This window comes from Coturnix japonica, chromosome 14, assembly GCF_001577835.2.
Source record: "Coturnix japonica isolate 7356 chromosome 14, Coturnix japonica 2.1, whole genome shotgun sequence".
NCBI lineage: Eukaryota > Metazoa > Chordata > Aves > Galliformes > Phasianidae > Coturnix > Coturnix japonica.
The window spans coordinates 5,992,920-6,011,250 of NC_029529.1; the positions used below are offsets into that span (position 1 = coordinate 5,992,920).

At 46.2% G+C, this 18,331-nt stretch overlaps 2 protein-coding genes across 5 annotated transcripts; one reads left to right on the top strand and one right to left on the bottom strand.

The window, feature by feature from the left end:
* Positions 1-4,040: 4,040 nt before the first annotated feature.
* Positions 4,041-14,873, top strand: CIAO3 (cytosolic iron-sulfur assembly component 3). 3 transcript variants are annotated; one of them, XR_001558336.2, is made up of 12 exons: positions 4,041-4,165; positions 4,772-4,867; positions 5,165-5,308; positions 5,409-5,541; positions 5,849-5,983; positions 6,380-6,498; positions 7,549-7,678; positions 7,898-7,970; positions 10,713-10,850; positions 11,870-12,027; positions 13,072-13,469; positions 14,533-14,873. XR_001558336.2 is itself a non-coding variant. In XM_015876685.1 (11 exons), the coding sequence occupies exons 1-11, from the start codon at positions 4,100-4,102 to the stop codon at positions 13,308-13,310; spliced, it is 1,431 nt and encodes a 476-aa protein (XP_015732171.1). In that variant the 5' UTR covers positions 4,041-4,099; the 3' UTR covers positions 13,311-14,244. The 3 variants fall into 3 exon arrangements, 2 of the variants coding, with proteins under 2 accessions (XP_015732171.1, XP_015732173.1); XM_015876685.1 differs by lacking the exon at positions 14,533-14,873 and having other exon boundaries at positions 13,072-14,244; XM_015876687.2 differs by lacking the exons at positions 4,041-4,165; positions 14,533-14,873 and adding an exon at positions 4,488-4,622 and having other exon boundaries at positions 13,072-14,244.
* On the bottom strand, positions 14,828-18,263 carry LOC107320642 (hydroxyacylglutathione hydrolase-like protein). Of its 2 annotated transcripts, none has more exons than XM_015876707.2 (8): positions 18,011-18,263; positions 17,614-17,678; positions 17,414-17,531; positions 17,217-17,325; positions 17,021-17,124; positions 16,789-16,890; positions 16,632-16,708; positions 14,828-16,343 (listed from the first exon to the last, which is right to left on the bottom strand). In XM_015876707.2, the coding sequence occupies exons 1-8, from the start codon at positions 18,113-18,115 to the stop codon at positions 16,178-16,180; spliced, it is 846 nt and encodes a 281-aa protein (XP_015732193.1). In that variant the 5' UTR covers positions 18,116-18,263; the 3' UTR covers positions 14,828-16,177. The 2 variants fall into 2 exon arrangements, with proteins under 2 accessions (XP_015732193.1, XP_015732192.1); XM_015876706.2 differs by having other exon boundaries at positions 16,632-16,711; positions 18,011-18,260.
* Between the last annotated feature and the right edge of the window lie 68 nt (positions 18,264-18,331).

The window sequence follows — 18,331 nt, forward strand, 5'->3', positions numbered from 1 at the left end:
GAGCAGGTGCTTCATTCCTATTATCTGAATATCCTCAGCAACATGAAGCAATTCAGGCAGCAGCTATGACTAAGCCAGAATGAGATATTTGCAGCCCACACCTGGTGGACAAGTCTTTCAGGAGATGGAGCCTAGCACACCCTCAGATACCACCCCAGAAGCAGAGCTCTCCCTATCATTAACTACAGAGATTCCAGTCACCCCTTGCCCTGTGGTACCAGTGGATACAGAAGTGCCTGCAGCCTGCCCTTGCGTTGGCATGTGAGGGGGATTTTAGAGCTCACCTGTAAAAAGTCACTTCTAGTTCAATGCCATTAATGAGGAGACCTCTCTCTGCCTCTCTTCCTTCTTGCATTCCTCCCTCCCTGCAAGCATCCCTCTCCTGAAATTGCAGGTAATCCAATGTCTTTGTGTCACCTCCTCTTCTCAAATGCACAAATTTCCCTGCAATAGCAAGTGGGGAATGAAGCCTGGTTTTGCATCATAGCACTCAATTGAAGGGTCATGGCAGGAGGGCAGTCAATGAAACCTGCAGAGGATGGGTAGAAGTGGGCCAGGCCTAAGATGCCATTTGTGCCATGGGAAAATGAGTCAGTGCATTCACAACCCTCTTCTCTCCCAGCCTGACTGAGCCATCATGGGCGGCTCAGGTGTTCTTCAGCAACCCTAAATTGTACAATTGGTTGTCGATGTGTTCCTGCCATGTTAAGCCAGGTGTGGCAACAGGCAGCAAATCCCTCCCGATCCCATCTCCACCACGCACACCACACACCCTGCTCAGCCCAGAGTCACTGTGCTTCCCTATAGCTTCCATGCAGAACTACAGGGGCTTTGGGCTGTCCCTGAAAAGTCAGATCTTCCATTAGGTGGACAGAGAGCACACTGGGGAAGCAGAGCCAGACCAGCAGATACATGCTCACACCACAGACAAACCATCCATCCCAACATGTGCCCAAGAGCAAGCAAACTGCATGCATCACACATAGATACTAATAGAAAACTAAGGCATAAGCAGCTTCAAGACCACAAAGGCAGTGGTATGATACAGTCATCGCTTGTGCCCAGCTCTTATTTTATCCTCCCTGTATAGATCTCAGGCTTACCAGGACTTGGCACACAAAGGAAGACTCCCCCGCAGCTGAATTAAGCCTCTGTGAAACTTCTCCTCTCCTTATCTCGCTAAAAATGCAAACAAGGAAACACTACTAAATAAATATCCACACTTGAGAACTGTGATTTCATTGGCATCAGACCAATCACTGCACTATGGCTCAGTGTTTCCATTGCAGAACAGTCCTGCCCTCGCTCCGGCTGCTCTTGACTAAAAATGCTGCTGCCTACTTGTAGAAAAGAAAGGTAAGTTAGGTCAGGTAAGGTTATACATATTTCAGGGAAGGTAAACTGGGGCAGGAAAAGTTATATGATCTGTCTCATTGACGCATCCATCACAGGATGGGGTCCGAGTTCGAGGGGAGGTTTGCAAGCTGGAGAGTCTCAGGGCAGCAGAGAGGAAGCTCTGAAAGCTATCCTCCAGCATCCTGACCTTGTATCCTTTTTACATGTGGTTTACCATGATGTGCAAGGAGGTTGAATGGTTACAAGCTGAGATATAGACAGGTGGTAAGAAAAGAACACATCTGCAGAAAAGCAGAGAAACTTCTGTTGGTTCCTTAAGACCTCATTTTCAGTTCCCAAAAATGTGAGGGATTGTTCCTAGGTTAATCATCACACGGTTTATGGTCTCTGTGTTTTTGCCAAAGGTGGTATCTTCTCTTTTCCTTTGACAACTTCTGATCATAGCTCAGGGCCTTGACATGAGTACCAGGCCATGGGTTGTCGGGCAAAGATGAAGCAAGTGGAGTGACACAGGCATAGCTACTGCCTTATCCAACCTGGCAGTAGGGGCAGTTCTGGTTATCAACCAGAGGATGTCTGCTGGGCTTAAGCCTGGTCTTGCATGGCCTTCTTCAGCAGCCTATGCTTGGGCCATACTCCACACTCAAAAGGCGTAGCAGTAAAAGTGGCTGCTGGTTCAGAAAGCAAGTGAACAACACCCTCAGACTTACTATCAGTGCAAGTGTAGTTTCAAATTGACAGGGCTGACCCTTATCTCGGGCAGATCTTCAAAAGAACGTATTAGCAGGTCACATCCAGCTCTGTGACTGCAGAACAGTTGTTAAATGTCACTTGGAGAATTTCTTTTTATAAACAAGGCAGGACTTGGTTCCACATGCAAGTTATCTCACTTCTGCTTGCTTAAGCATTCGGTTACAAGTAGGGAACATGTGAAAATAAACATTATTGGCTTTGAGATGGTACTGTGCCCACACCTACAAATTCCAGAGGGGTCAACAAGAACCTGACACTGAAGGTTTGTTTCTGACAGCTCATGCAAGACCATCAATGCTCACCTCCATGCACTAACAGGTCTTCACAAGACAAGAAAGCCAAAGGTCTCAGGGACCTGCCTACCTTCAGACAGCCCTTTCCTTGGCCACCCCAGGAAAAAAAAACCCAGTCCTGATTTGTCTTCTCCTGCAGTAACTCCACAGTAAACCCTGCTCTGAACACTCAGCATGCTATTAAAAGAAGTACCATGGAGACAAATAAAAAGGCAGAGGAGATGATTAAGAGTGGGGACAAAAAGGCCAAAGAGTACCAAGTATCACTAGAAGCTAGAAGTAAAACTCAACCATCACATCACACCTTGCCAAAACTTTACATGAAATTCTACTTGCTATCTACCTCCTTCTCTATAATCATTTCTGAGTTGCACAAAGTCAAAAAACCACATGTACCTAACAGTCAAACCTCCTGAATTATAAGCTTAATAAAGCTGAAAAAGAAGTACCGTGAAGCCTGTATTTCCTCTCTCTTGGTAAGGTTTCTGTTCATGTTGGTAATGTGACTGGCTACACTGGAGCAGAAGTATTGTTTAACAGTACCCTAATCCTGTTTAGCTGCCCATCAGGGTACAGAGGTCCTCCTGACACATGAGCAGCCAGGTTTAAGAAGCATGACCAGCTTTAAGTTAACTGACGTCGGAAAAGCAGAGTTCAGCAGCGAGGCTCAGAACTCACACGTGCTCCTGGGAGCCCAGCCCAGCCTTGAAAGACTGCTTAGGAAAAAAACAGGTTGTTACAACATTGGATCTTTGGCCATTAGTTCCGTCTGTACCATGAAACTCACACTGTTCAGAGCATTTGGCATCCAGCTGCTTGTGTCAGCTGCTGTGCCACGTTCTCAGTTCCCAGGTCTTTCGTGTGAACAGGTTCTCCCAAAGCACACACCTTCTACAGCACCAGGAATGAAAGGGTGAGGTGCTGTGGGTATCCAGCAATGCTTTTACTCCATCCTGCCCTGACATGAGTACCGTCAGCGCTTGGACATCTCTATTACGCACTCAAGTGCAGCAAAAAATAGCTATAATTGTCAGGCACTCCTTACTTTGAGTACAAAGCAGCTTTGTATTTTAGAGCTTCAGGAAAATGGTCTCCTGTATGAGTCAGCTGCCTTCTAAAAAGCATGATGTGATTTCAGTAGCTTCCCCTTACAGTAAGGCCGACACCTTGCGATGTAACCAAGCAGTCTGACCTCCCTCTCTGCTCTGTGTATAGATAGACATGCATGGATGCATACACAGCCACCTACAGATGGTGATGTTACATGCAGACAAAATAGAGGAGAGGAAAATGCCTCAGGAGAGTTAGAGATCCAGGCTCATAAACTACCTCCATTTCTTATGTGACTGACCCTAAACCCCATTAAAGACCCCCAGCTTTTAAAGCACTTTCTCCCCACACCAGCACCTTGCTATTACCAGCAAGGGATGTGTTTAATGCATGGTAATGTCATGCCCCTTGCAGGCAGCGCTTAGTAAAGCAGGCTAGGGAAGCTTTAATCCCTTTGTGTCATGTGTGTGTCTTATGATAAGGATCTATCAAGCAAGGCTATCAATAAACCCAACGGAACGTCATTTTGCCTCTATCCTGAATATCACGACAGGGCGCCATATCACGACAGCAGTGTGGCTTTTACGACAGTGTCGCAACTCCTGCCCCTCCCGCTGGCTGCCGCGCTTGACGGCGGCGGCGCTGTCATGGCGTCTCCCTTCAGCGGGGTGCTGCAGCTGACCGACCTGGATGATTACATCGGACCCTCGCAGGTGGGTGTCCAGGGGGGCAAGAACCGCAGGGCCCGGCCTAGGAGAGCCATACTGGAAGGGAAACAGGGAGTAGGGGGGGGGAGGTGAGGAGACAGCACTGTGCGAGTCTAGCTGTGCAGATAGGGCAGTAAAAATGACATAAAATGCTAAAAAAGCCCTTGGGGCTCCATGGTAGAGCAGCACAAAAATCAGGCAACAGCTGTGCTGAGCCTGTCAGAGCCTTTCCGACATGACATGGAACCCCATTGGCAATAGCCGCCCGCTGGCTGTAGTGACCACGCCTCCATCCGTTCCAATTTGCAATGAGGGAATGCGAGATCGTCTGTGAGATCTAAGAGGGGATCAAGGCTCTGTGCTTGTCAAGGCTCCTTTTAACGCAGCTCTGTGATTCGGAAGGGACACAGTCTCCTCTGGCTTTGGTGTGATGCTGAAAAGGTGCTCGTTCTGTAAGAAAGGGGTAAGGTTCTAAGGACCATTTTCCCTTGGTGGATGTAGACACAGTCAGTAGATCTGGCATCATTTAAAGCAGAGTAATAGACATTCGCTCTATTGGGTTTGACCGTTCGAGTCTTGTCTCTTCACTTCTGAGCCTTATTTCTCTTTTAGGAATGTATCAAACCTGTAAAGGTGGAAAAAAAGCCTGGGAAAGCAGCAGCTAAGATCAGAATTGAAGCTGATGGGAGCTATGTTCAGATCACTCAGGTATGCCTGACCTTTCTTTATTGTTGTGTAAGATATCCAGACAATGCTGATGGTTAGTTATGTATTTAAATAAGGTGCCGCTATTTAAGGACCAGGATCTGGGAATGCTGATGACAACAGCAAAATATATTACAAAATCCTTTTTTCCTCACCTTTATTCTTCCTTGTCTGCTCTTGATAAGCCAGGAGGGTAAAGAGGACAATATCCTTATTACTAAACATAGTAAAGATGAGAAACTGCCACCCTACTCAATTCTGTGTTGTGACCAAAACTGAGTCTTATCTGTTTCTTCCCAGGATGGAGAAGCACAGAAACTGGAGAAGGCTAAAATTACTCTGAATGACTGTTTAGCTTGTAGTGGCTGCATTACATCAGCAGAGAGTGTTTTAATCACTCAGCAGAGCCATGAGGAGTTCTCCAAAACTCTAGCTTTTAACAAGGTAAGTGATGAGACAGGGGCGGGTCAGCTGCAGAGTTAGTAGATGTGAGTATTAGTACTGTCTGATCAGCTTTCTTTTGTTGCTGTTATTATTTTTAAAGGCTGCAGCTCCCAATGAACAGAAGCTGGTGGTGGTTTCTGTTTCACCACAATCCAGGGCTTCACTGGCTGCAAAATGTAAAATGAGCATTCTGGAAACAGCAAAGAAGTTGACTGCATTCTTAAAGAGTCAAGGCAAGTGCTGCATTGCGTCCTACCCATGACAGAGGGGACTGCTGGGCTATCCATCAGGCACAGCTTTTATGAGCACCTAAAGGTGATATGAATTAAGAAGTACAAACTTCAGTCACAAAATAAACCTGGAGTAATGGAGGAAAGGAGCTTTAAATTATCCGCATTCCTCCTATGACTTCTGCTCTTGTCCTGCTGTGCTAGAGAAAACAGTTCACTCTCAAATACAGATTGATAGCAGTAAATATGATGTGTAGCTTGCTGCTTGTATCTTCCTTGTGAATTCTAATGTGCATGTTGTACCACTTAGGTGTGCACTATGTATTTGATACAACTTTCTCAAGAAACTTCAGCCTGCTGGAGAGCCAAAAGGAGTTTGTAAAACGCTTCCGAAGGCAATCAGAAGACAAAAAGGCTTTGCCAATGCTAGCTTCTGCCTGTCCAGGTACATTACAAAGTTGGTTACAGAAATAAGATGCCATTCTAATAATACACCTATACAAGAACTCAAAAAGCTAGTCAGAAAAGTTCATATTAATTTGCTTAAAGTATTACTCTTCACAAAGAGAGCTTGGTGTTAATAGTGGTAATGGTCTGTAGAAATACCTACTCGCCTCTATAAATGGAATTGTTACACCTCTTTGCCTTTTGTGCTGAGGCTGAAAATGGTTATGAATGGGTGGTGAGCCTGAGGTTGTGGGCAGAGTGAAGGGGTGCTTGCTATTTATATGTATATATATATATATATATAACTATATATATATATATAGTTATATAGTTATATATAGTTATATAGTTATAGTTACTGATTGCAACTATTTGCTAATTATTCTCTCTTCAGGTTGGATCTGCTATGCAGAGAAAACCCATGGCAGTTTCATCATTCCTTACATCAGCACCACTAAGTCTCCACAGCAGATCATGGGCTCCTTGATAAAGGGCTATTTTGCAGAGCAGCAGGTAAGGTGCATCAAACACAAGCTGATACGTTTTCCTGTACTGTGTACATTAAGGATTGAAGATAATTGTTTTTATCTTGCAAATTGCCAGCAAAGGCATTGTCACTTCTGTGATACCTGTTAAGAAACTTGCAGCTGGGACAGCAGCACTAAGTTCACACTTTGTGGCTTGAAATCTCTATATATTATTCAGGAAGTCTAAGGAATCTGATTTGTCATTATTCTTGTGCTTATATCTCACTCGTCCTGTATGGTATTTTCCTGCTGATCAAGGCTGGTGAATAAGGTAAAATAAACTAACCCAGGACAAAACCTCAGTCAGTGCATACGTGCAGATCATGCCTTGTCTAAAAATTGCTTGCTCTTTTCCAACTTCATGTTCTCTTTCAGTTTTGCTTAGTTCTGTTCCCAGTCCTTAACCTTTGGAATCTTTCCAAGTGTAAAGTTGGTGCTTACAGACTAATATTATAGCCCAGAGTCATCCAGCAGCAAACTTAAGCACCATGTCCGGTTGTATGATTTATTGTCCATTAATGAGCTCTGGCTTCACAGTTGCATTAAACAAATGCTGACACGTGCATACTTGTTACAAAAACTGGCAGCTGTTAAGAATATTTGGCACAAGATATTGAAACAATAGCCTTGAGTCAATGACTTATTTCCTCAGTTTGAACTTATTTTGCTGGATGGCCGTGAGGATTTTGGCCAACTTCTGATCATTTTTTAGTCGCTGATGTAGGGTAGCATGGAAGAAACATGTCATCTCACTGAACACTTAGGATTTCTTCACCCATTGACTTTGGATCATTTGCACTAGGAAAAGCAGGAGAGGGTGGGGGGAAGACCATGGAAGAGCTTATGGTTGTTGTTTCCTACAGTCTAGAATTGGATTCTATGAGAGAAAAATATATTTTTTATCACGTTCAGTAATAAAGGAGAGTATTTCCCAATGCATGGCACTATTAGTTTCATCATTTTCATTTGTAATTGGAAAACACCTCCCACAAGACAGTTTTGAGATTGACCAATGCTACTGCTTGTCTTCTTCCAGCACTTAACACCTAATAAGATATACCACGTAACAGTAATGCCCTGCTATGACAAGAAGCTGGAGGCTTCAAGGCCAGACTTCTTCAACCAAGAGTACCAGACTCGCGATGTGGACTGTGTAATCACCACAGGTAAGCAGAGCCAGAAGCTGCCCAGATCATTTCTGGACTTGTTTCAACAATCCTTTGTCAGTGGTGGATGTAGCACACAGATCTTGCTGTATAATTTATCTTCAGTGATGCCAGTCACGTCCTGGTAAAGACTTCATATGCAGGCTTAGATACCGATCTGTGGATTTTATTTTTCTTTATCTCCAAAATAAGACATTTGTACCTGTGGTTCTATTTTAGGAGAAGTGCTAAAGTTGTTGGAACAAGAAAGAGTATCTCTCTCAGATGTAGATCCTGCTCCTTTGGATACCATGTAAGAAATTTCATCTGCACCTTCAAGCATGTTCTTTTCCATCCAGTATCCATATCCAGTTCAGCAGAATTCACTTTCTACTACTGTTTTACTGTGCATAAGTCTGCAGGTGTTGGCATTCTGTGGGTATTTTTGTGTCAGTAATTTCAAATCAGTACAGCTGTACATTAAGTCCTTTACCTACAGAATACAGTGAACCTGTAACTACTTACTAGGTCTTAGTAGTCCAAGGATTAACAAAAAAGCCTGTTGCAGTGCTGTACTCAGTTTGCTTATATCCCTTCGTTATCTGAGCTACTGTAAAGATTCTGATATTGAAACAAAATATTTAGGTCACTCAACTCATCTGAAGAAGTCTCTGTAAAAGCACGAGAACTTAAACATGTGCAAAACAGATGAGACTTGAGTTGCATTAACTGAAAGCTGACATCTGGTTAAGTGATGACTGCAGAGATCTAAGAGCCTGCAGAAATACTGAGATCAGATTTTAGCCCTCTGAACTGACATTCAGTAGTGGTTCCACACTGATCACTAAACCAAAGCATTCTCTTAATCCGTTTATAAGAAATATCGTTGTAGCACTTTCTTATCATGCAAAGAGAAAGGCTACATATATAACAACCTCTATTTAGTATTAACAGCTATTAACAATGTGGTTCAAGTTGATTCAACTCTACTGCTCAGAGTTTTTAGGAGGGATTTCAACAGCCCAGGTATGCAGCAGGTAGCACACACATAGGACGTGACTGTGGTCTATTGACAGCTGTATCCCTTTGCAGATGTGACACTGTGGCTTATTTCTAAATAGGGTTTAATTTTAATTAAGAATTCCTCCAGTATTGTCTTCTAAAATGGTTTATGCTCAAATTCCTTTCACATCTAAAAGTTACCCTCTGCTGCAATAAAAGTCTGCATGGTTGCATCCCAAAAAGTCAACTTCAGCAGCTGCCCACATAAATAAGCATTTTGTTCTACCTGCTTTATCGTTATACCATTAAGCAGAAAAATCAAGGAGATATAAAAACATTCTGAAGCATTTGGACTCAGTTAGGAAATAACATTATGGAAGTGTCAGTTATAACATAGAACAAAATGTCTAATTACTTGATAAAAATCTCTGGCTAACTTCATAGGAGTACATTGTGAGGGCAGTGCCTCACGCTCCCGGTGATAAAGCTCCTCTGTAACCTTTTGCTAGCTTTAACTTACTCAGTAAATTGACTGCTTATAAACAGCACGTATTCCTCAGAACTTGGAGCACTAACATAAGCACTCCAATGGCTGTTGTTCTGCTTTATCCTCCAGCACGTGGAAAAGCCCATTGAGAGGTTATTACATTTGGCAGCGAGAATGAGATGAAGTGCCAGAAATCCCAGGACTTTTGCTGTTATAACCGTTTGCTCCAGGCCAGCACTGATTCTTACTGGCAGCCTCGTTTTAAGAGAGCTGCAGTACGTGAGGCCAGACACACTGAAGCATTTCATTAATGAAGCTCAGTTCCTGTAAACAAGATGAAATTAAAAATAGTTTCTGAATGCCATCACAGGGTAACGTGTTGCCTTCTGCAGTTTTTCTAAAGCTGAGATTTTATCTGCAAGAGGCAGCATCTTCCATTTGACTTGAAACTATTTGGCCTGCATTCAAGTGTTTTCCCTTCTGCAGCTGTTAGTAGGAAAATGCAAGTGTCACTGCCTGATGAGCACTTAGAAGCGTTATCCCTCATCTTATTATTCTCTCATAACAAAAGCTATTGTTGAAGCTTCCATCTGGTGAGCTGTTTTCAAGAAACACCATCTTGACCTCTGAATACTTGGTTGTGTTTTGGCAAATCAGTGAGATGGAATTATTTGTGCACAACTTGAACATGTAAGTGCTGTTATTACATGAACGTGGCTGTTCAACACCAACAGTGTGCTGGACTTGGAGCAGGGTCCTGCTGAGGACAGCCATGCATAGGGCAGCCCCCTGCCATTGTGAGGCTTGTTCATCTGTACACTGTATAACTTTCTTAACTACATGAAACCACAACAACAAAGGTTTCATCTCTGTGCTTGGAGCTGAAGGAGTGTTCTCTCCTGTCCTGGCAGCCACGTATAAGTACCTGGTTCAGGAATGAACTCAGCTTTTGTTGGTGCTGTGGAAAAGACTTGAGGACTGCTGAAATCTCTCTTGACTGAGATGGTTTCTCCCTGATTGTGTTTTCCAAGGGAAGTGTAGGCCACACAGATCCATACCATCAATGCTTCATCATTTTCAAGTATAACCTAAGGTGTTTGTAGATCCACTGAACAGTACACTAACAAAATAATGTTGATTTGAGACTTCTCAGGCAATTGGCCTCTAACTCAAATATTTTTGGTGTGTGAAGATTAAGCTGGCAGCGGGGTCAGATCTGGTGAGGATGTTCCCACAGAGCTTGACCCAAAGAACATCAGACAGCATAGGGTTAAACCTGCAGAGCCTGAAACCATAAATAGTCTTTTCCCAGGAGAAAGGGAAAGGGTTGGAGCTCAAAGGGAGCTGGTGCCTGGCTTGTTCTGCTGCTTTTGAATTCCCTGGATGAACAATTCCACTATCAAAAGTCTCACAAGACTCACAACATCATGTTTTTATTAGCAACACTAAAACTATTTTGGCACTCAGCTACTGAAACTTCTGTTTGTTTGAAGGAGCAGTGGGCTTTGTGCTGTCTGTTCCATTGAATCAAACCACTAAAACCACTTCTTTCTTTCCTTTCCCCAGGTTTAGTAGTGCCACAGAGGAGGAACTCACTGGCCACTCAGGAGGTGGCTCTGGTGGCTATTTGGAGCACATATACAAGTATGCAGCCAAGGAGCTCTTTGGCATTGAAGTGGATACAATTCAGTACAGACCTTTAAAGTATGAAGTTTAAAGCTTTTACAGCAAGTACAATTTTTTTTTATTGCAGTTCTTTTTATGCTGCTCTCTTTCTGATGGGTTTCACTTTCTTTGCAAAGTTAAACATTTTCCTTTGAGGCATGGGAATCAGCTTCTCCCTCCCACAGTTGCTGAGCCATAAATCAGCCTGCACTCCGTGCAGCCTGGCCTTTGGAGGCTCTGAGCCCCTTCACCACCCACACACTTCTATAGCCTGATGGATTTTCCCAGTATCAAGTTGCAGATGATTTTTAGAGCAATCTAGAAGGCAGAGCTCACAGGGATCTCAGCTGTTTCACCTGCAATCAGGCCGATAAAAGAGCTTTGTTACTAGTCTTGCTATTACAGAACAGAAAAATCTCATATCAGGACTTGTGAGCATAACTCTGTTATGGTTAAGGCAGAAAGCCACCTAAGTTTGGGTACAGAGGCCAAAGAGCTGCAATTCCTGCTAGCTTTCCAGATCTTAACGTCCCATTTGTAATGAGTCGTATCCTTGGTCAGCATTATTAATGGTTAAAAACAACAGTCCCTCACAGCCTCCATACAAAATACTCAATAAAAGTCAAATTAGTTTTATCAAGAACAGGCCTTCCCACTAATATTAGCAGTCTGGAAGTCTTCAGCGGTTGTTTGCTCTCTATTTTCATGATCCACTGCAATGTAAAAGCTTCCTTTGGTGGCCTCACTGATGTATGAGTAGGCTGAAGCCAGCCCAGGCGGCCTGTCACAATAAAACCTTAGTTCAGGTCCTGTTTGCTTAGGTTTTAAGGATTTATTCAATGGTGTTCCTCAGCAAACTCAGTTCAGTGGGTGCTCAAACAGGAAAAGTCTGACAAGGATTTGTAAGCTGGTTCCTTCATCTGTTTTATTTGGGTGGCAAAGAACTAGGACGGCTTTCCTGAGTAAGAATTCACAAAGAACTTTGTTTCAACGCAGGGTTCTTCGATGTTTAATATAGAACTCCATTTGGATAAGACATTTTCTCTCTTCTTCCTCAGAAACAAGGACTTCCAAGAGGTGACACTGGAGAAGGATGGAGTAGTGCTGCTCCACTTTGCTTTGGCATATGGGTTTCGAAACATACAGAACTTAGTGCAGAAGCTGAAGCGAGGGAAGTCACCCTATCACTATATTGAAGTCATGGCCTGCCCCTCAGGTGAGACTGCATTGAGACTTCCCTGTTACAGCCTAGAGCTGTAGGAATCATGTGAAGTTATAACTACAATATAAGAAACATTGACAGCTCCTCATATTCTTGATATTGAGGCAAAACCTTCAAACACCCTTTGGATGTGATAGTCACAGCTTTAAAGTTCAAAGCAGAGTATGTATTTTCCTACCTGGAAGCCAGCAATTCTTCAGGATTTCAGTAATTGCAATTAAATCCCACATTGGAATATTACAGTGCTTGTAAGGATGCCCTCTGACTTCAAGCTCTATAGTACATAAAGACATTCATCCCCTAAAGCTGCACAAGTGTTACACTTGCAGAGAATGCTCATTGCAGCTGGTGGAAGAAGCCTTTCTTCTCTTCCCTAATCTGCTTCTTGCAAGATCTCCATATTTGCCCTCCAGGGTCTTTTTCAGTCTATGAACAGCGAGCACACTAAGCTCTAATCCAGCCTGAAGTGACACTGAGCTGCCACTCTTTGCTATCTACAAGCAACTGCTGTATTCCAGAGGGCCCATGTAACTTCCAGCCTAGAAGGCTGCACAGCACCAAAGAGCTGAACACCACTTAAGGCTTCCACACAGCACACAGACCAACATTTATATCACACCTACACCACAACAGGAAATTCAGAACACATCCTAAGGATGTTTATCTTACCTTCAGTTGAGGTTGTAGGGCTGTTCTCACCTAGCTGCCATTCTGGGCTCTTTTTTCCTGGAAAGAGAATGAGCCAGCCCTCCCTACTTCTTATCTTCTCTCTCACTGGCACTTCCAGGATGCCCTGGAGCCCTCCATCACAGCTGGGCTGAATTAGCATTGCATCACCCCAGGCCAATGATCTCCTCTCTAGGGCCGCTACCAGCTGGTGTTCAGTTACTGGGGAATAAGCCACAATTACAGTGGTGTTTTCAGTTCTGTAACTGTTCACAGGTGGAAAAGCAGTTGTTAATTTGGTTATTTTTCTATTTTCCCCCTGCTAAGTAATTTGTAAAACTCAGTGATGTTTTCCTGCTTTGTTGTCCTTAGGTTGTTTAAATGGAGGTGGCCAGATCAAAGTGGAAGGTGAATCTAGCAAGGACTGGCTCCAGCAAGTTGAGAAGCTGTACGAGTCTCTTAAGACTGAAGTTCCAGAGGAGAACCGGACTGTAACTGCCCTGTATGATCAGTGGCTGGGTGGCACTGAGTCTGAAAAGACAGGGAAAGCTCTGCATACAGAATACCATGCAGTGGAGAAAGCAAACGCTGGATTTAACATCAAGTGGTGAAGGCTGATGCTGGAAGCAGACTGCAAAGCCCGGATATACTCAGTGCCTTTCAAGTCGATTGTATTTAAGATTCTCGAGAGGCAGCCAAAGTTCTGTGCCGTCATTTCTGTGCCGTCAATGGGGAATTGCAATTTCTCACTCTCAGTCAGAGAGGAGAAGGTAACGTGCATATAGGCAGGCAGTGGTAATTCTTCAAGCTTTATAATGACTGAAGTGATACAAATAAAAACGGAACAGTGATTAAAATTTGTTAAAAGAAGCACTAACGTATCTTAGGACTAAATCTGCGCTCCCTTTGCAATCCTATTCCTACCAGAACTGATGGATTTAAGGTACTGAAGGACTTGGTTTGCAGCAGGCAAAATGAGCTGTGTGCTGCATGAGGACATCCCTCAGCCAGGCCTCACAGCACTGAGTTCATGGCTGTCTGTGCTAGGACGTTCTCCTATAGTTACAAATGGTCTCATTAGACCTTGGGCTCTGTGTTTCTGTGTCACTGCCCCTGACTGGATGCCCTTGAAGCACAGCTGCAGCATTTTTGCACTGTCAGAGGGTTGAACCCCAGCACCCTGCAGTCGTGAGAGCAGCGTTATCTCCAGGGCTGCTGTATGGCCTGCTGAAATGGGACTTGAAATTAGGCTTAAGAAACAAACAGCCATCTGCATCTACCCTGGCCACAAGTCAGTTACTGATTAATAATATCCTGAAAGTCAGGGAAAACCATTCTTACATCCTATCAAGTGAGAATGGCTGAGCTTTGGTGTCTCTGAAGGGTGTCTATGTATAAAAGTTAATGGAAGACTGAAGGATGTAAGCGTTGCTGCAGGAAATTACCAGAACTATCCAAGTGGTTGGCAAAAATACACCTGGTTTAACGCTGTGTGTTGTAATGCCTTGCCAGGTGATGTGTGAATGCAAATGATTCACTATGGAATGATGTGTGCACGTCTCACTGTCTGTATTTCTACGTATGGGTATTTCCTAATCTATTTAGGAAAAGAAAAAGTGAATGAGTAACTGGTTTTGTCTACTTAATCTGAATGCCAGGTATCATAGAGTGGCACTGTGTATAGGAGGGGAGTGGGGGGAGAGGTTTGCAGCTATACCTTAATTCAGGGTGAAGGGATGCTGGCAGATGTGGAACCTCCTGGTGCCTGCTGCAGCTGCAAGTGAATACCAGCTTAAAAATCCCATTCTCACTTGATATTTCTCCTTTTCCCAGTTACTGCTATGTGGGGAAGAACGACTGCAGGAAGTGGATGAAAACTGAGCGCAAAGCAGCCACCCACTTTGCTTTGCTCTTTCAGAACAGACATGGAGCTGGTTACTGCACGTAGCTCAGACTCAAACCTTGGCCAGGCCCTCTTCAGAGAGAACCCTCACTGTTACTGCAGACCTTGTGCTTAGGGCTGTCAAGAAGCAAAGCTGCCAGACCTTAACCTGCCTCATTTAACAGCTTCTCTGGCAGCCCTTCCCTGCGTCCTCCTCCAGTCTTCATTAAAAACAAGCCAACAATGTAAAAGACAATTGTAATGGTTTTAATTAAAGGCTTGACATCCTTCAGGTGTTGCTGATCAATCAGTGAATTCACAGTGTTTGTAAGGCAAAAATCTCCCTCTACTCCCCCGTCCCTTCCCCACTCATTTTGCAAGCGGTGGTTGCACTGAATGCCCTTTTCCATGCATAGTTCTGTATCAGTGTTATGCTAAACCATAACATTGTCATCTACAGCAAGAGAGAGACGCCAGTGCCAATGCAAACTAAGTCCAATATGCTGAAGTGCTGAGTCCATAAACTTTGTACATCAGTGCAAAAGACACACACTCTTGTTTCTGCTGAGAACATTCACATCCAGCCAGAAGTGCACAGTTAAGAACAGCTGAATGAGCTGCAGGTTAAACAACCAAGGATCTGCATTTTGCCTTCTCCAGTGACCAGGATACTGAACGCACAGAACTGAAGCTGTCAGAAGACTCTGCCCGGAGCTCCCCATGCAGCTCTCACAGTTATTTGTTCTCATCACAGCATCAAGAATAGCTCAGATTTCACCTCTGAGCTGCACACACGAGCAAACAAACTGCTGGGCCAGGATCCCTCCCAGGCATCTCTGTGCTGCTCACAGCAAAGCACCCAGGCAGTGTCCAATGACAGCTGTACCCTTAGAGCATCTCTGAAGCAACAGCACTGAGACAACCGGTGCAGCAGGACGGATTCTTCCCCTTCCTGGAGGGAAGAGTAAATTTTAAACAACGTAACACTATATATATATATATATAAAATAAAAAAGCAAAAAAGAAAATCAAGTTTCTAGCAAAGGAAGAAATACCACAAACCAGGTTCGGTGCTATGGATGCTATTCACAGTCCATGCATGAAAGGTTCTGAAGCTGGTTCTATTCCAGCCATCAGCAGCTTTGTATCAGCACAGTCCAAATAGACACCGTACAGTGTATTATCCGGGGCCCATCTCCTCTATTTTCTCCACTGTTTGCATTTCAGCTGCACAAGCTGGGCCTAAGCTCAGCAGCAGCACCCTGTGCATTGCAGCACGTTGCACAACTGAGGTAAAGATAAAGGCAGAACGATGGGCTGCACAGCAGCACCCAGCCCACACCACTGCACCGGGTTAATGCAGCCACACAGAGCCAGCAGCACCCCCTGTCTGCCTTCCAAAAAGCAAAAGGCATTGCTGTGTTTTGCAATGCAACACCCCAGCAAAAAGCACCACGCTTCATACAACAGCTTTCCCATGTTCTAACTTGAGGAAAAGAAATGGAATGGACGCAGAGTGGTGCAGTTCCTGGGTCCCTGCCCTGTCCCAGCTGAGGGCTCAGGGACACCTGAATGGGGCCATCCGTGTGCAGGGCTTCACTTCTTCTCCAGGAAAGGGGCAAAAAGGCCCCAGTCGAAGGCCAGCATGGCCTGGGGATGGGGCCGCTCCTTGGGCTTCTTGAAGTTGTCCTTCTCGGTGCGTAGAGCCCGCAGCACTTCCACCGGCTCCTTCCTGCCTGTGAACTTCTGCACAGCCTCCTCCCTGCAGGGGTAACGGCAGCACTAAGACCGGGGTGTGATGGAGACAGTTGGGACAGGGCTCAGGGCTCAGCCCCAAGGATTGAGAAACTGAGGTTACCCTCCCTTCCCTCTGGGCTTGGTTTCCCCATTCATTCCAAAGCTACTGGGAGAAGAGGAGGATGCTGGAATGGGGAGTGGATCGGGGGCAAAAGCAGCAGCATGGGGACAGAGCTGCTCCATCCCACCCCACCCAGTTCAGGGCCAACCCATAAGCATGCCCCCCCTGCACCCCTGCACTGATGCTGCTTACGTGACCCTGAGGAAGGGGTTGTAGAGGAACTCCTCCTGCAGAGTGGAGGGCACCGTGGGCAGATCCTCATCATCCCGCTGCTGTGAGGAAGCAGATATGTCCAAACCCTGCTACCAACCGGCAGCCCCCCACCACCCCACAAGGCACAGCTGCTTACTCTGGCCCAGGCGAGCTTCTTCTTCACTGCTTCATTCTCTGGTTCCACTTTCAGGGCAAACTTCAGGTTCCGGACGGTGCATTCGTGGCCACAAAACACCTTCTGTAAGAGCAGCATGGAGCACTCAGTGTTACGCACATCCCAACCCCACCATGTCCCACGTCTCCATCATTATTGTGGGGCCTCTCTAAGCTGGGGCTAAGCCTGGGGGGGTATGGAGGGAAGCACTCACCGTCTCCTTTGGCAGATCCCCCAACACCTGGGTGAAGTTGGTGTACATCTGCTCTGCTGTCCCCTCCAGGAACTGCCCGCAGCCCCCCACAAACAGCGTGTCACCTGCAGGGAGAGGGTGAGACACTGTCCCCAAAGCTTGGGGGGGTTTCAAAGGGTTCAGCCCACGGGATCGGTGGGTGGCTATCGGGAGATACCTGAGAACAGCGCCGGTGCATCCGGAGACCCATCCTCCCACATGAAGTAGCACATGTGGCCTGAAGTGTGGCACGGGGTGAAGAGGCACCGCACACGGATGGCCCCGAACTGCGGGGATGGAGATGAGTGCTGGGCACGGGATGGGCACAGAACCACCCCTCTCCATCCCACCCCATTACCCCAGCACCCCACACACCGTCAGCTCCTCGTTGGGGGCCACGCGGTGCGTTAGGGCCCCAATGCGCTCATCCGCACCGTACACCCGCAGCCCCGGGCACAGCCTGACCAGCTCCTCGTTGCCCCGCGCGTGGTCCCTATAGGGGCAGAGGGGCAATGGGCACCGGGTACCCCCCAACAACGGGGCACTGCCCGCCCCCTCCCGGTGCCGGCGCTCACCAGTGGTGATGTGTGCTGAGGATGGCACGGAGAACCACATCCTCCTTCCGGACGATCTCCAGCAGCTGTAAGGGACAAAAGCGGTGAATGAAGGGAGGAGGTGACAGCGCAGCGCCGGGTCCGTCCCACGGCAGAGGGCAGCGGGGACAGGGAGAGGAAAACATCGGTGCGGCCCCAGCGCTCGGGGAGGGGCAGGAGGGGCAGCCGCACGGGGCGGGGACACTTTATGGCCGATGGCACTTTATGGCCGATGGCACTTTATGGTCTATGGCACTTTATGGCCGCCGTTCCCGCAGCTCTGCCCGCCTCCTCCAAGCCGCAAAGCCCCCGGAGAGGAAGGAAACACGCAAACAGAAGCGATACCGCCGGCAGAGCGCGCAGCCCCGACGGTTCTCACCCGTTTGGGGACGGCGGCGTCCACCGCGATCGCGTCCCGGGTGCTCTCCTCGATCACCAGGTACATGTAGTTGTCCTCCAGCACCGAGATCACCTTCACCTTCATGCTCCGCAACGGGGGATGACGCTGGGAACGCCGCCCCCACCTGCGGGCAGCGCCACCCGGCGCAGTGCGGGCAGCGGGGCGGAGCCGCGGAGCCTCCTCCTCCTCCTCCTTCCCCCCCGTTCTTTCGTTCCCTCCCTCCTTCTCACTGTCATTCCCTCTTTACTTTCTTCTGTTCCCTCCTTCCTTCCTTATTTTCTTCATCCCCTGCTATTTCCT

Bases quoted from the DNA above. Each gene is read 5' to 3' on its own strand.
- CIAO3 (XM_015876685.1), top strand. From the start codon at position 4,100: ATGGCGTCTCCCTTCAGCGGGGTGCTGCAGCTGACCGACCTGGATGAT. The intron at 4,166-4,771 runs GTGGGTGTCCAG...TTTCTCTTTTAG, and splicing joins ATTACATCGGACCCTCGCAG to GAATGTATCAAACCTGTAAA. The intron at 10,851-11,869 runs GTATGAAGTTTA...CTTCTTCCTCAG, and splicing joins ATTCAGTACAGACCTTTAAA to AAACAAGGACTTCCAAGAGG.
- LOC107320642 (XM_015876706.2), bottom strand. From the start codon at position 18,115: ATGAAGGTGAAGGTGATCTCGGTGCTGGAGGACAACTACATGTACCTG. The intron at 17,532-17,613 runs GTGAGCGCCGGC...CTGCCCCTATAG, and splicing joins CTCAGCACACATCACCACTG to GGACCACGCGCGGGGCAACG. The intron at 16,712-16,788 runs GTAAGCAGCTGT...GCTTCCTCACAG, and splicing joins AGAAGCTCGCCTGGGCCAGA to CAGCGGGATGATGAGGATCT.